Source organism: Centrocercus urophasianus, unplaced genomic scaffold (assembly GCF_019232065.1).
Source record: "Centrocercus urophasianus isolate 14NV4802_14NV808 unplaced genomic scaffold, USGS_Curo_1.0 seq_60, whole genome shotgun sequence".
Taxonomy (NCBI): Eukaryota; Metazoa; Chordata; class Aves; order Galliformes; family Phasianidae; genus Centrocercus; species Centrocercus urophasianus.
Genome location: NW_024885200.1, coordinates 93,234 through 107,207, shown reverse-complemented (window position 1 = coordinate 107,207; position 13,974 = coordinate 93,234). Strand labels below are relative to the sequence as shown.

General features: G+C 37.7%; 1 protein-coding gene across 2 annotated transcripts in view; it reads left to right on the top strand.

Annotated features, from left to right (window-relative positions):
* The window catches only part of ANKHD1 (ankyrin repeat and KH domain containing 1), a 100,617-nt gene that overhangs the window by 33,792 nt on the left and 52,851 nt on the right, over positions 1-13,974 (top strand). For both annotated transcript variants that reach the window (XM_042836428.1, XM_042836427.1), the window contains exons 4-10: positions 1,409-1,556; positions 2,264-2,411; positions 3,411-3,644; positions 5,171-5,265; positions 8,409-8,646; positions 8,865-9,056; positions 10,775-10,884. In XM_042836428.1, the coding sequence (XP_042692362.1) occupies positions 1,409-1,556; positions 2,264-2,411; positions 3,411-3,644; positions 5,171-5,265; positions 8,409-8,646; positions 8,865-9,056; positions 10,775-10,884 (1,165 nt within the window). The remainder of the gene's footprint in view (positions 1-1,408; positions 1,557-2,263; positions 2,412-3,410; positions 3,645-5,170; positions 5,266-8,408; positions 8,647-8,864; positions 9,057-10,774; positions 10,885-13,974) is intronic.

Here is a 13,974-nt window from a genome sequence, read left to right as displayed (position 1 = left end):
TTTGAGTGTCTTGCAAATGAATTCCTTCTCATGTTTTCAAATAAGGCTTTAATTATTCGTTTAACTATTTGTCTCTGAAAAATTGAAACTAATGTGCTTTCCTGATGAAGCCTTGTGGTCAAATGGATATATTCTTCATTGCAAGTAAGCTTCTTGGATGATTGTCTCTTTTACAGAAGAAAAGTAGAAATTTAAGGTATTTAATGCATTTGAGTATGTTAGTGTTTAGCTTTTTTTTTTTTTTTTTTTTTTTTTTTTTTTTTTTTTTTTTTTTTTTAAATTAAATGAGGTCCCCTCCTTTTTACACAAATTATACCAGGATGGACTGCTTTGCATGCAGTCCACTACTGTTTATAATGGAAGGCTCTACCTTCCTTCCCTTCTCCAGCCAGTACACTAGTGGTTCAGGGACAGTGATTTCTCCCATGTATTTTCTAAATTGACTTTCTATCATATGGGTAAGTGTAACTGAGTTGGTGCTGAGTATGACTTGCTCTTGTTTAAACTTAAGTGTTTAGCAGTGCTTTAACTGTTCTCTTAGAATTAGACTTTTTTTGGTACAGAAAAAGATTTCAAGGAAAGATGACTAAGTTCAAAATAAATTGAAGCTCACTCACCTTTTCTAGATCTGCTTAGTGTATTTTTGTAAGGAAAATAGCTCTTCTGTTGAAGGCAAAATTTAAAGATGTTTAAAGTAGTGGTAATATACTTCCTGAGCTTTTACATGTCAGGAACATCTGAAAACTTGTGTTAAATGCTCTCAGGGTTGTATGAAAAGAAACAGGATAAGCGTGTAAGACTCTTTTCTTCCTCTAAGATGTCATTAGGTGAGGTAAGGATTTTTCTTTGTTTGAAAATTATTTGGAGAGAAAAAATCAATTTGTTTTCTTGCAAGAAAAAGCTTGGGCTAGTGCTGGAAGGAGATAATCCTACTATAGAAGAGACAGCGGTAAGAAAGTTTGGCATATTGCAGTACTGAGCATTAGTGGTTACTGTGGACTATTCACTTTTTGGCTTTCTATCTAGTAGAAATTTACCTCTGTACCTGTGGTTTGCCACAGTCATAGCCTGTGTCTATCTGGCATTCCACCGAAGAGTGAATAAAACATCAGTGAGTGTTTACCTCTGTATTTTGCACACACTGCGCGATACCCAGTTTTGAGCACTCTTCTCTGTATGTAGCTTATATGAAGCTTGAATGAGTTAGCAAATGTGAACATGAGGAAGGTCTTTATTTCCATTTCACCAGTGAAAATAATGTATGTGTGAGCTTTTCTCTTAAAAAGCATCTGCAAGCTATATTTTCTGGGATGATGTCTTGAGCTTTTAGGACTTCTTCTGTGCATAAGAAAACTACCCCTTATTGCAGCTCTTTTTCGTGCTTATTCTGTGGTAAATGATTTTCCAGTCGCAGTTTGGCAGAAGCGTGCTCGGATGGGGATGTAAATGCTGTTCGGAAGCTGCTGGATGAAGGAAGAAGTGTAAATGAACATACTGAAGAAGGAGAGAGTCTCCTTTGCTTGGCCTGTTCAGCAGGATATTACGAATTGGCACAAGTAAGTAACAAATACAGTCACAACTAAACCTTTGTGAAACATTGTTAAAGGGCTTTCTTCGATACCTGAATGCCTTAACTATCACAATTGAAACAGTTTTTATAATCTAAAAAACTCTTTTTGGATTAGTTATTAGTAGTTAATACCGCTTAATGTGAGCACACAGATACTGGTTGTCTTTTTAATGTAAAATGCCATCAGCATTGAATTAGTTTGGGTTAATATCTGGCTTTTATATATGTGTATTCAGGAGCAGAATTTGTCCTTTTGGCTTAAGTGATGATTCTCAGAAAGCGACCGGCTTCATGTTTATTGTGCTGACAGCTGTATGGGGGAGAACTATTTACCTGTAAGCTTGACCTAATGTGGGCTGTAGTCACTAATGCAAACTTGTAGTATATCTGCTGTCATTTTGGCTAGTGAATTGCTCTGTGACATTTGAAAATGTCAGTACTGTACTGAACTTAGTGTTGATTTTAACAGATATGAATAAATGTAGAAAAATAGTGTTACCTTAAGCTGAGCATAGTGCAGGTGGGTAATTACTTGTGGTCCTGAGGAGTACTATTGTGTTTTACTGCTGTGGGTATTTTAATGTAAGGGTATGTCATGACTGACTGGGGAATCAGTGTCAAGCTCCACTGAACTAGAATCAAAATGTCAGTGCAAGAATTTGTTCATTCTAATAGTGAACTTTTTTTCTTTAGGTGCTACTAGCAATGCATGCAAATGTTGAAGATCGAGGGAATAAAGGAGACATAACTCCCTTAATGGCAGCTGCCAGCGGAGGCTACGTAGATATTGTTAAACTTCTCCTTGTTCATTGTGCAGATGTCAATGCTCAGTCTTCAACAGGTAACAGAAACTGAAAAAATGAACAGAACTAGAGCATAAGCCAAGTGCTTCTGTTCTGAACGTGAGTTTTTTTTGCTGGCATTTTAACTTAAAGTACGCAGAACAGGAATGACTAAGAATAGGCTAGATACATGCTGGACGTGGTTAATAATGGCCAGATGAGACTCTAATGGTGGCTTTCAGCATTAACTGGAATGGAAAGCACTGTTCCCTAGATGTCTACTGTGGTATTAAATGACCAGAAAGATGCATTGAGTTCAGTTTTTCTCATTTGTACAGTCCACATTTGTCTTCTTAGTGGATATACCTGATCAAGACCAGTTATTTAGGTCTGTTGCATTTTACCAAAGTAGAACAGTTCTTTAAGCATTGAGTGTTGTCCACACTGCTGATGCTTGACCACAACCTGACTAACCTTGCTGAGAGTATTAACCTGCAATTTAATTTTTCTAAAATGGAATTAATTTTTTTTAAATAGGTAACATTCATTTTTTTTTATATCTAGTTGTATTAAGTGGAACTTGTCTTAGAATTGAGAGGAAAACTTAATGTGAGCCAACATTTTCAGAATCAGAGTTTTAAATTATAATAGTTTATTCTTATCCACCCAATAGAAGCTTTTTGAAGGACTGCTGGGTGCCATCTTAAAACAAACAAATGAACAACCCAAAACAACCAACACAAAAACAGAGCAAAACCCCAGCAAAACAAACAAACAAAAACAACAAAAAACTCACACAGAAGAAGATCAGTGATTAATTTTCTCTTTTTATGTGTCGAAGTAGGAAACTTGACAATAAAAGAAAAAAATGCTTGAGTATTACGTGTTAAAACTCTCATAATTGCGTTGAAGATACTGGCTGAAGTAATTTTACTGTGACATAAGAGGCCGCCCCTGGTGGTGTACTTGTTTTTTCAGGGTTTTTAAAACTAACTTCATGTTGTGTATTAGGAGTGGGAAACAAAGAGGACTTACGTGTAACTTCTTCTTCTCTGCAGGGAACACAGCGCTCACTTATGCTTGTGCTGGGGGCTTTGTTGACATAGTGAAGGTGCTATTGAAAGCAGGTGCTAATATAGAAGACCATAATGAGAATGGGCATACCCCCTTAATGGAAGCAGCCAGTGCAGGTCATGTTGAGGTTGCAAGAGTATTGCTGGAATATGGTGCAGGAATCAATACTCATTCCAACGAGTTCAAAGAAAGTGCACTTACACTTGCATGCTACAAAGGTATTGTCTTGTATGTTGTTTTGTATTTTTGTTGACGAAATTTATTTCTGGGTTTTACCTAGCTGAAACTTCCAACCAAACTTTTGATTTTCTTAACTGTTTAAAATTGATGTCAGGAGATATTCTTCCTTGGTGTAGTGGTCTGCTTGTATTCGGATGTGGTGGACATATGCGGCATGCTGGAGCTGAAATCTTGTGAATGGCTACGTCCAAACTTGCGCTTTGACGCAGCACCACTTTCTTTCCCTCCACTACTGCATTCACCATTTCATTCAGATTCTCCTCACCAACTACCTGCAAGTTTTGAAAACATCTCTATTAGTTGTTAGGAAATTGTGGTTAGATTGGATGTTCTGTAATAACTGGTGGGAGTAAAACACTAGTATGATTACTGAATACTTTTTCTGCAGTGTAATTTTGGAGGATGTTTTTCAATTGTGTATTATGACCTCTTGTGGACTTAGTTTCTTTTGCAGTTCAAAGTTTTTACATAAAATAACTTAGTGCCACAGTAATCAAATGAACCACCAACCAAATTATTTTCTTTCAAAGGAAAGCAAACTAAAAACCGTAACGTTTTCCTTAATTGTTTTCCCCTAATAGAAGCTGTAAGCATGCGGATTATTGTCAAAGTAATTTACATTTTGCCTCTGCAGTTAGAATTGGAGGATACAAGTTATTTGTAATTCATCAGAAGGCTCGGATCTGATTCCATCATGGATATCCTGCAGCATATACTAGTAGTTCATTATGAGAATTTTCAGTAGTAGCATTTTTGGATATGTTTGAAGGAATTTTCCTGTTTCTTTCATTGTAAACATAATAGGAGTGATGTAATGCAATATCTTCCTTGACTGGGGATTTCCTGTGTCATCTTTGGCAAGACAATTAAGTTGCATTGTTTTCCTATGAATTTGTGTAAAGCAAAATCTGGTTTTGAAGGATGAGATAAAATGTATAATTTGTAAGGGACACATTCTATGACAACAAAAGCCATAATAGATTTGAGTTAAAAACAGGTTTTGCTGAAGTTCAGTAGAGGTTTTTTTAAAGTAGTGTCACATATATGCACATTATATCATACTGTGTTCCTCAAATTCTCAGAAATATTCCCAAGAGCTATGAATAAAAAGCTTGAAGCTCAGATCTATATGGACATATTTTTGAAGATAGATAGCTCCCCTCTCAAAACTTGTGCTGCTTTGGAACACTCAAATGATATGTCTGTGTTCTGTTCAATAAGGAACTACACAGTCTTTTGTAACTTGAAGTCACAAGGAATTGTTTCTATTGTATAAATTAGAGGTCTATTTTAATTTCGTAGTTAATGTCATTGAAAAAGACATTGAAAAAGTCTTACGACTGACCATTCTCCGTTACTCATCAGAAGACTTAGAGTGGGCTTATGACTTGTAACTTCTAATAGTAAGCTATGAGAATCTAAATTATTTTATTAACGCATTGTCTGTAGTACTAAAGGTTTTTGCAGTTAAATGTTTACTGACTTTTACCTGTTTCATTTGAAGGCCATTTAGATATGGTTCGTTTTTTGCTTGAAGCCGGAGCTGATCAAGAACATAAAACAGATGAGATGCACACAGCGTTAATGGAGGCCTGCATGGTAAATAGCCTTTATCTGTACTGCTGCTTCTTCAGTGAGAGAGAAATAGAGGAGATAAAATAAATGTAATGAGCTTTTCATAACAATCCAGTTTGGGTCTGCAAGTGAGTGTTTCAGTTCCTGCTGTAACCACGGAGTCATAGAAACATGGGGAGTTGAAGGGACCACTGGAGATCATCTCCAGACCATCCAGGTTCCCTAGAGAAGGTTCCACAGGGAAGCACCCGGTCAGTTCCTGAATATCTCCAGAGAAGAAGTTTTGACCGCGTTTCTGGGCAGCCCGTCCCAGAGATCTGTCACCCTCAAAAGCTGCTTATGTGAAGTGTAGGGATAAGTAGTTTGCAATGCCATTGGGTATTAGGTTGAGACCAAGACACTGTGTCTTTTGCAGTGTAAAAGAGCTAGTTTCCTGTCTTTGTGTTTATAAATTAGACCTCAGAGATCATCGTGGTGTATGCCTTCCAGAAGTGCATTGAACTGAATGACTAATGCATTGCACTTACCGTTTCACCAGTACAGGGAACAAGTGTGTTGCATGTAGGCAGTTTGTTCTAGGCTTTTGGAACTGGTGCTGTGAGTTTTTCCTTTGCAAATTAAAGAAAATAGGAGAAAATCAGTTCTTAGTTCCTTGTTTTTGTAGATAGCATAGAGAATGGAGGAAAAAAGTTTTCTTTCAGTGGACTGCAACCTTTAGAGGAAAGTGCAGCATTCCAGTAGTTTTCAGCTGATCCTACTGCTCTCAGTTCTACTGCAGCTGTGAAATGATGCCAGTGACCAAGGTCAGCTTGTAATGTCTTGTGTTGTAGCCTTCTGCTGATAATGCACTGGGTGTATGGTGTCACCTAAAGGAGACTGCAGCATTTAGACATGATCACTTCTTTGCTTTCATTGTGATAGTCTAAGCTGTGGGTTGACTTGAAGGCTCTGAATAGTCTCCCTTGCAAGATAAGCTATGTGGATGGCCTACATATTGTAATTTTTGAGTGTTTCAGACCAGTTTGCATTACAGTATGTGTATTTAACCTTTAAAAGCAATCAAGAGTGAACTGACCCTTTGAAGTCCTGATTCCAAGTCTTAGTGATGAAATTTTTTCCTTATTGTTGTCTTATAGCTATATTTGTAGAGAAGGGAACCATTCTGGCAAATTGCTGTGATTTATGCCAGTCTCCTCAGTTTTTTAAGCGGTGGGTTCAGGAAACTGAAGTGTCTGGTTTTTGTTTAGCAGTTATATTGTAAGTGCCTCTGAGTTATGGTACTATGTTCTTATAAAGTTGGCATGCTACACCTAAGGTAATATCTTTAGTTAGAAGGGTTTCTTGCTGGCTTTTGGGCAGCTTCTCCAAGAACAACAGCCTATCCTTAGTTGACAGACTTGGTTGCTGTTAATCTCACATTATGTACTACCTGCTTCATGGTTGACTTAATAAAGGCAGGCACTGTCAGGAGTTGTTCTGTTTGATATTCATCTTTCCCCCTTTTGTTTTACTGTCTTAGTGGTTTGAGTTACTGACTGGCAATTCTGATGAGATCAAAATGGGGAAGTAGTAGTTCACCTGAGGCTACTCTTTTTAATGGATAAGTTCCTTAGTTTTGAGAATTGGGAGTAGTTGTGAGTAAGAATTCCACTTCACAGTTCTGCCAAGGTGTTTAACTTTGGGCAGCGATATATTCTAAAATCTTTTTTGCCCTTTAATGTAGTCCAACTTTTCTTCCAAGAGAATGATATGTATACATATACTTTTTACCACTGAAATTGGCCCTTTTTTTAATTTTCATTGGAAGTATTTTCTTCTGTAGGAAGACCTGTCAGCAGGTGTTGGGGGTTAGTTTGAAGAAATAATCCTGGTTTGAGGCCAAATTCCAGGAGAACCACTGTGTCAGGACACAGAGATGTGTAAGCATTGTGAAATCATCAGATCTGTCTGACAATTTTTTTTTCCTTCCAGAAGAATCTCATTTCTTTGGATGGTAAATAGAGTGATCAAGGTGATGCACCTACTACCTATGCATCTGCAAGGCAGCAAGTATCTCTGAGATACACAAACAGCATGCCTCAATTCAAATTTCTCACTTTGAAGTTCCATTTTTTTGTCCTTAAGTTATTATGTTATTTGTTTATGCTCAGGAAAGATCTAGTCTGAAATGTTCCTAGGTTCTATTCAGAGGACTCCTGTATCTCACTGAGCACTGTTTTCATTACTTGGGTCTTTTATCAGCATAGTTCATAATGAGTTTCAGTTCACCAATTTCTTTACTCAGTGTTCCAAAAGTTTGGATCCCATTTCAATAAATAATGTGAGAGGAAAAAGCCGTAAGGATGTTTCTTGTTTCCGGATGCCAAAACTTATTTGCATTTGCCAATTCTCAAAGGTATTGTGGCTTTTTACAAACCACACCTTTAAAACATAAATTTTTGGTGTTTAGGCTCTTCCAAGGAACTTGAGAAGTTTAATAATAGTTTCTTGAGAAGCTAACAGCTACATTTATATATTTTGATTGGTAAGTCTCAAACAGACTGATATGGCAGTCCTAATCCTCTTTGTTCTGTGGCAAAGATCAATTCACTACAGGGTACTTTTCTCTATCCTTTAAGATCTATTCCAGCCTTTCCTGCTCCTTTTTAACCACCTAGATGTAACCCACTTCAGTTCTTCTGCAGGTGTATTTCCAGGATACAGAAACTGCCAATTGTAGGTTTTTTGGTTGTATTTTTTTTTTTTTGTCTGTAGAAGCTATGAAACAACTATGAAGAGAAAAATCATTTTTTTTTCCACTGCTTGTCGTGAGGTTTAGTCATGCAGTAGGTTTATTTGTGGAATTGCTTTTTGTCTACATAACTTTTGTGCCACGGGTATTTTTATGGGTATTTGAGAATGTCTCACCTCACAACTCTTCCTCATCTCTTCCCAATAAAAAAAGGAGGAGAAAAAAAAATCTAGCTCTCTTTTGTTGTCCATTTAAATGTAAAATAAGTATAGGTGCAAATCTAAATGTCAGTTTAATCCAAATGTTATAATAGTTGTCATAAACTGCACCATCATAAATAAGACTCCTCAATCATTTTCAGACCTAATGCAATGGTAGTTACAATTACTGTATTAAATGGCTTTGCTAGTTTCTGATTTTCATCTCTGTTTTGTAGGATGGACATGTGGAAGTAGCACGGTTACTTTTAGACAGTGGTGCTCAAGTGAATATGCCTGCAGATTCATTTGAATCTCCCCTCACCCTGGCTGCTTGTGGTGGACATGTGGAGTTAGCAGCTCTTCTTATAGAAAGGGGAGCTAACCTGGAGGAAGTGAATGATGAAGGCTATACTCCTTTAATGGAAGCTGCACGTGAAGGCCATGAGGAGATGGTGGCGTTGTTACTGGCACAAGGTGAGAGCACTGTTTCTTTAACATTCATTACGGAACATGTGGTACTAACTGTTCCCTCTCAACTAGTGTGCACAAATTCCTTACCTAGTATGTGGTTATCACTGCTTGTTGCTGTAACTGTAGACTAAAGCTAGAACACCTAAGCTGCAGAGGTAATGAGCATTCACCTTTCTATGCTGTCTCTGTTCAGCTAGAATAACAGCTGTTTTGTTTCCCAGGGGCAAATATAAATGCGCAGACTGAAGAAACGCAAGAGACAGCTCTTACTCTGGCATGTTGTGGTGGGTTTTCTGAAGTAGCTGACTTCCTCATTAAGGCAGGAGCTGATATAGAACTTGGTTGCTCAACACCTTTGATGGAAGCTGCTCAAGAGGGTCATCTTGAACTGGTGAAATACTTGTTGGCAGCAGGTATGTGTACAGTACAAATCCTTAGCCCACAAACATTGTGGAATAGATGTTCTGTATGATTTAGAAGATACCTAGGCTTGATGGCGGGTAATGTAACTATCCGCAAATATTTAAAAGAACAAACAATGCAATTTCCCCTGTGAGGACAGATGAGAGTTGGGGCTGCTCGGTCTGGAAAGAGAAGAGGGCTCTGGGAGATCTGAGTGTGACCTTTTGGACTCCTTAGTAGGGTCTGTTGCAGGAGGACAAGAGGAAATGGTTTCAAACTAGAAGAAGGGAGATTTAGACTGGGTATTTATTAAAAATTAAAAAAAAGTTTTTACAGTAAGAGTTGTGAAGCACCTGAACACGTTGCCCAGAGACGTGGTGGATGCTCTGTCCTTGGAGACATTTGTGGTCAAGTTGTTCACTGCGGAGGAGTTGAACCAGATGGCCTTTGAGGGTCCTTTCCAAACTCAAATGATTCTGCTCAATGATATGTTCTGCCTTAATATTGTCTGATACTGTTAAGAGGAACATGCCTTATGGAATACTGGTTAATATTGCATCTCTAAGAAATACTAGTGCTCATTAGAAAAATTGTTTTCAGCATTTAGGGTAAAATTTTAATATGAATAATGCTTGTTTTTATATGGGACTGCTGTGTTGACTGAGCGAAACTATCTACATACAAATAATCTGTCTGAATTAGCAGTGCATTTGAAATTGCACTTTGGTAAAAGGCACAGAAGGAAAATTTCTGGAAGGTGCTAAACTTCTTAATTTTAAAGAATTATAAAATTAAAATGTTACATGACTTTTATAGGGCATAATGATGATATCAGTTTAAAGTTGATAGAAGCTAAAGTACAATAATTAAAAAGTGAAGGGAGCTGTATTTTGGAAATCTTCCTTGTAATGGCAAATACTTTATTTGATTGCTCTAAGTATATGCATAAAATTTGTTGGATTTGTAATTCTAAAAAGTGATGCTCACCAAAGGGCAGTAAATCGCAACTGTGTCTCTGTGCAGTGATACCAGCATGTGATGCCAGTTGCTAGTTCGCTTGAAGCTCTGCTTACACTGCACTTACACTGATAGTGTAGAAGTTAGAAAAGCTTTGTTTCGGCATCAGTTAGTTTCTAAACACCTCTCACACTGAAAATAAGAAATTGGGTAATAGCATTCACTTTTTTAGAAGAATAGTGCATAATTTTCAAGTAGCTGATAAGTATGTGAAGCTAATCTAATTATTTCACTAAGATAGTTTTAAAGAAAATTATTTTAAAGAGCAGGGAAAGAATGAAATTTGTAGAAATATGCAATCATGTACCATAAATGTATTTCACTGAATAAGCACGAAATGTGGCTGTCCTTGGCATGCAGCTACCTGTCAGATGGACAGTCTGGACAGCCATCTGGATTCAGTGTTTGTAGGTAGAGCTGACGTTTCTAGTGCTGTAGGAGAAGAATTAGGAGCAAATGAGCATGAAGGTTTAAGTGCTTAGATTGTCAGTCAAGCCTGTTACAAGCCTTGCCTTGTCCCATCTTCTCAGAGTATTTTCACTGAGAGAGCAATTTTTTAACTGTAAGAGTGATATCTGTGGGCTGTGGAAGCTGTTGGCCATTGGGATGTAGCTGCTGTTGTGGATAAATAGCGTCTCGATTTTTGTGTTTGTCTGAAATGCTTGGTAAGGTGATGTCCAGTAAGGAAAAAATATTGATATTGTGTTTCTAGGAGCTAATGTTCATGCCACCACAGCAACGGGAGATACAGCGTTGACCTACGCATGTGAAAATGGACATACAGATGTTGCGGATGTGTTGCTTCAAGCAGGTGCTGATTTGGTAAGGCTTCTGCTACATCTTGTGGAGAAAAATCTTTGGTTTCAGACTTTATGCCAAAGCTCGTGTGCTTATAGAGCAGATAGAGGATTCAAAAAATTGACATTCCTATATGGGTGTAAAAAGAGATAGGAAAACTTTTGAGAAGTCTGCATATTCTGCTTGGTCTAAAAAGTGGAAATTTTTATTAACTACTGATCTCTTAAGTGAAAAATTTTAGCTGTCACGTATGTGACAGTTAATTTCAGTACGTTCCTAGTATTATCTTGCATTTCTGCTTTACCTTTGCTTCTCATGCAACTTGTCTTTTCCTAAACTTACAGTTTTTGTTTCACGGCTGTGAAATTTAAATGTTTTATTACTAGCAGCTATTAATACTCTCGTTAATTTCTAAGTCTTTTTGATATATATTTTTTTGTGACGTAGCTTTCAAAATTTATACTAAGTACCACCTCTAAAATGACTTGCATAGTATGGTCTCTTTCGTTTGATCCAGGAGTCTTTTATCTTTTTCTGTATATTGCTTTCATAGTGTTTTTGTTCTGTGATGCTTTTAAGCATTAACTACATTCTTCTTTTTTTTTTTTTTTTTTGTGTGTGTGTGTGTGTGTGTGTGTGTGTGTGTGTGTGGTTGTTTCCACTTTTCTGTGCTGTAAATGAGGCTTAAAACTGCTTCTCCATCAGCTACAGGTGTTTTTCTGACTTTAAGTAGGAAAAAGCAAATGGTATGTTAGTGTATTAAAGGAGTTCAGGAGCTGGAACTATTCTCCTTTTTCCACAGTCTGCTTTTGTGTTGGTTTGTTTTTGTTGTTCTTTGTTTTGTCTTAGTGTCTTTCATTATTCGAAGTTCACACTGATAAATGTAAATAAATGAATGCTATAACTCTTAATAACAGTTTTGCTCTTCTTTGTGAAGACTCTTCTTTCAGGCCCTACTAATTTTTCTGCAGGAAAGTTGTAGTTCATAATTATCTGTTCCCACGAGGGAGGAAGGATATGTTAGTAGGATAGGTGCAGGGAAAGCTGGGGCTGGGGGAGGCTAGCATAACTCCTGTGCTTTGCTGAGTTCAGTGTTAGTTACCAAGTGGTAACCTCTTCAGTAGATGTGAGATGGATTTTCTTTAAATCAACAGTAAAACCAAAGAATACATCAGTTCTTCTTAATGAAAGATGTAGTCCGTGACAGTGAGCACAACTGCAAAGCTTAAAGCAAAGAAACATAGATCAGTGTGCGTAAGCTTTAAAAAGATGCAGTGATCACTGCTTAAATATTACTTAAATTGTTGTAACTTGTAAATAATTCTATTTTTTCATCTCGCCTCTGCTGTGATTGGGTTATATGGACCGGCATTATGCAGCACCTAGATGTGGCTAGTATTGCTGAGAAAACTCAAGCCTTTCTAACCAGAAGGTCTCTTTACTGCATTTTAACTACTTCTAATCAAAATGAAAAGCTGTCAAGAGAGTTATAGTAAGGAAGTAAGAATTGTTGGTGGTGGTAATTGTCTGTAGCCTATCCAAATAGTTGCTTATTATTGGAGTGTTGATTTGCACGTGAAGGCTTGCCATATAGTCTCCTATTCTTTGAATGTGTTAAGTAACTTAAAAGCAAATTACAGTCTATAGCATAGATATGTTAAGCTTCAGTAGTTCCATCTTGAGATGGAGGGAAGATGTGTGTCAACAGCCATGTGGTGAAGCTGCAGTCATATCTAAATGGTACAGATAAAAAATACTTCGAACTGAAGAACTGCAGTGATACTTACAGAGGATGCTTCAAGTTTCTTTCAATTCTCTGCATTGCTTTGCTTTTTTAGAGGCTGTAAACTCTTTTGAATAAATTTGTTGTGTTTGTAATCGTTCTGAGATAGGTTTCATAAGTGTGTGTTACCTTGTGGCTGGAATATGAAATACCTTCCTTGGCAGTAGTGTAGATTATTCTAGATATCAATGTTTATTTGTGATGTCTTAGATTAGATGATTTCACCAGGTTGTTGCAGGATGTCTGCCATGGAGTGGGAAATTGCACACAGATCTGGACTGATGTTACTCTGTCTTCAGTTTGTCTAGTTAATTTTGCTTTATTTTTGTTGTTTGGATACTGCAGGTGAAAATACATTTTCAGTTGCTGTTCTTTCTCTGCTTTTTCATGCTGCAACTGTAGTATTTCCTGAGATGGCTTTCATTAATTAATTGTTTACCGGAATCCAGTTTTTCTCTGGGGTTTATATCACAGATGCTGGGGATATTGGGATACTGATCTTGTGTTCCTTTTTGAGGAAAGTGTTGATTATGTCTGTACAGTAAAACAAAGCAAGGTTGAGGGCTGGTGTTGGAATGCTAGGAGAAAGGGCTGTCATTGAACCCATCTGCATGGTGTCACAGAGGACCTGGGGATTTTTCACTTTGGGCTGCACATCCATGTCTGTGTGGTTTTGGGTTGTGTGTGTACTGGATGCCCCTGGGCTGTGGGGTGAGGTTTTGAAGTTCTTCATGGTACAAAGGCCTTGGAGGTCTGTGGGCACTACCTTTGACATCATGTCATCCAAACTGCCCATTGAAAATGGTCTCTGATGCACCCCGTCATTCAGAACAGGGCCAGACCTGTGCCAGGGCGGCTGCTAAGGAAGAAGCAGTGTGAAAATTGTGGATCCTAGGCCTGAGCTCATTTCCTAGCCCTGTTTTATTTACCCATAGAGGTATATGAACGTTGAGTTTTGTTGTTAATATTTTTTGTTTCGTGACCCTTCTGCATTCAGTGTGTTACTTCACACCAGGAAGGCTCCTCACCACTGTTGAGACCTTTTCTCTGGTTCTAGATTGAGAAAAGAAGATTGCTTAACTCTTTCCTCCCTCCTCTTGAATTAAAATGACAGTAAATGCTGACCATCAAGATCTGTTACAATCACTTCTCCCATTTCTTCCCAGTTCAGAACCTCTACCTCTGCTTTAGACCTCAAATCTGTTTTAGTTTCTCAAGCCTCCTCTTAGTTGCTAAGAGGTCAGGACTGTGTGGGATTCAAGGTAGAGACTTTGGGGTTGCTGTCCTGAGGAGGATCCTCTTTAAGGCTGCGCTGATCACATTGACAGAAA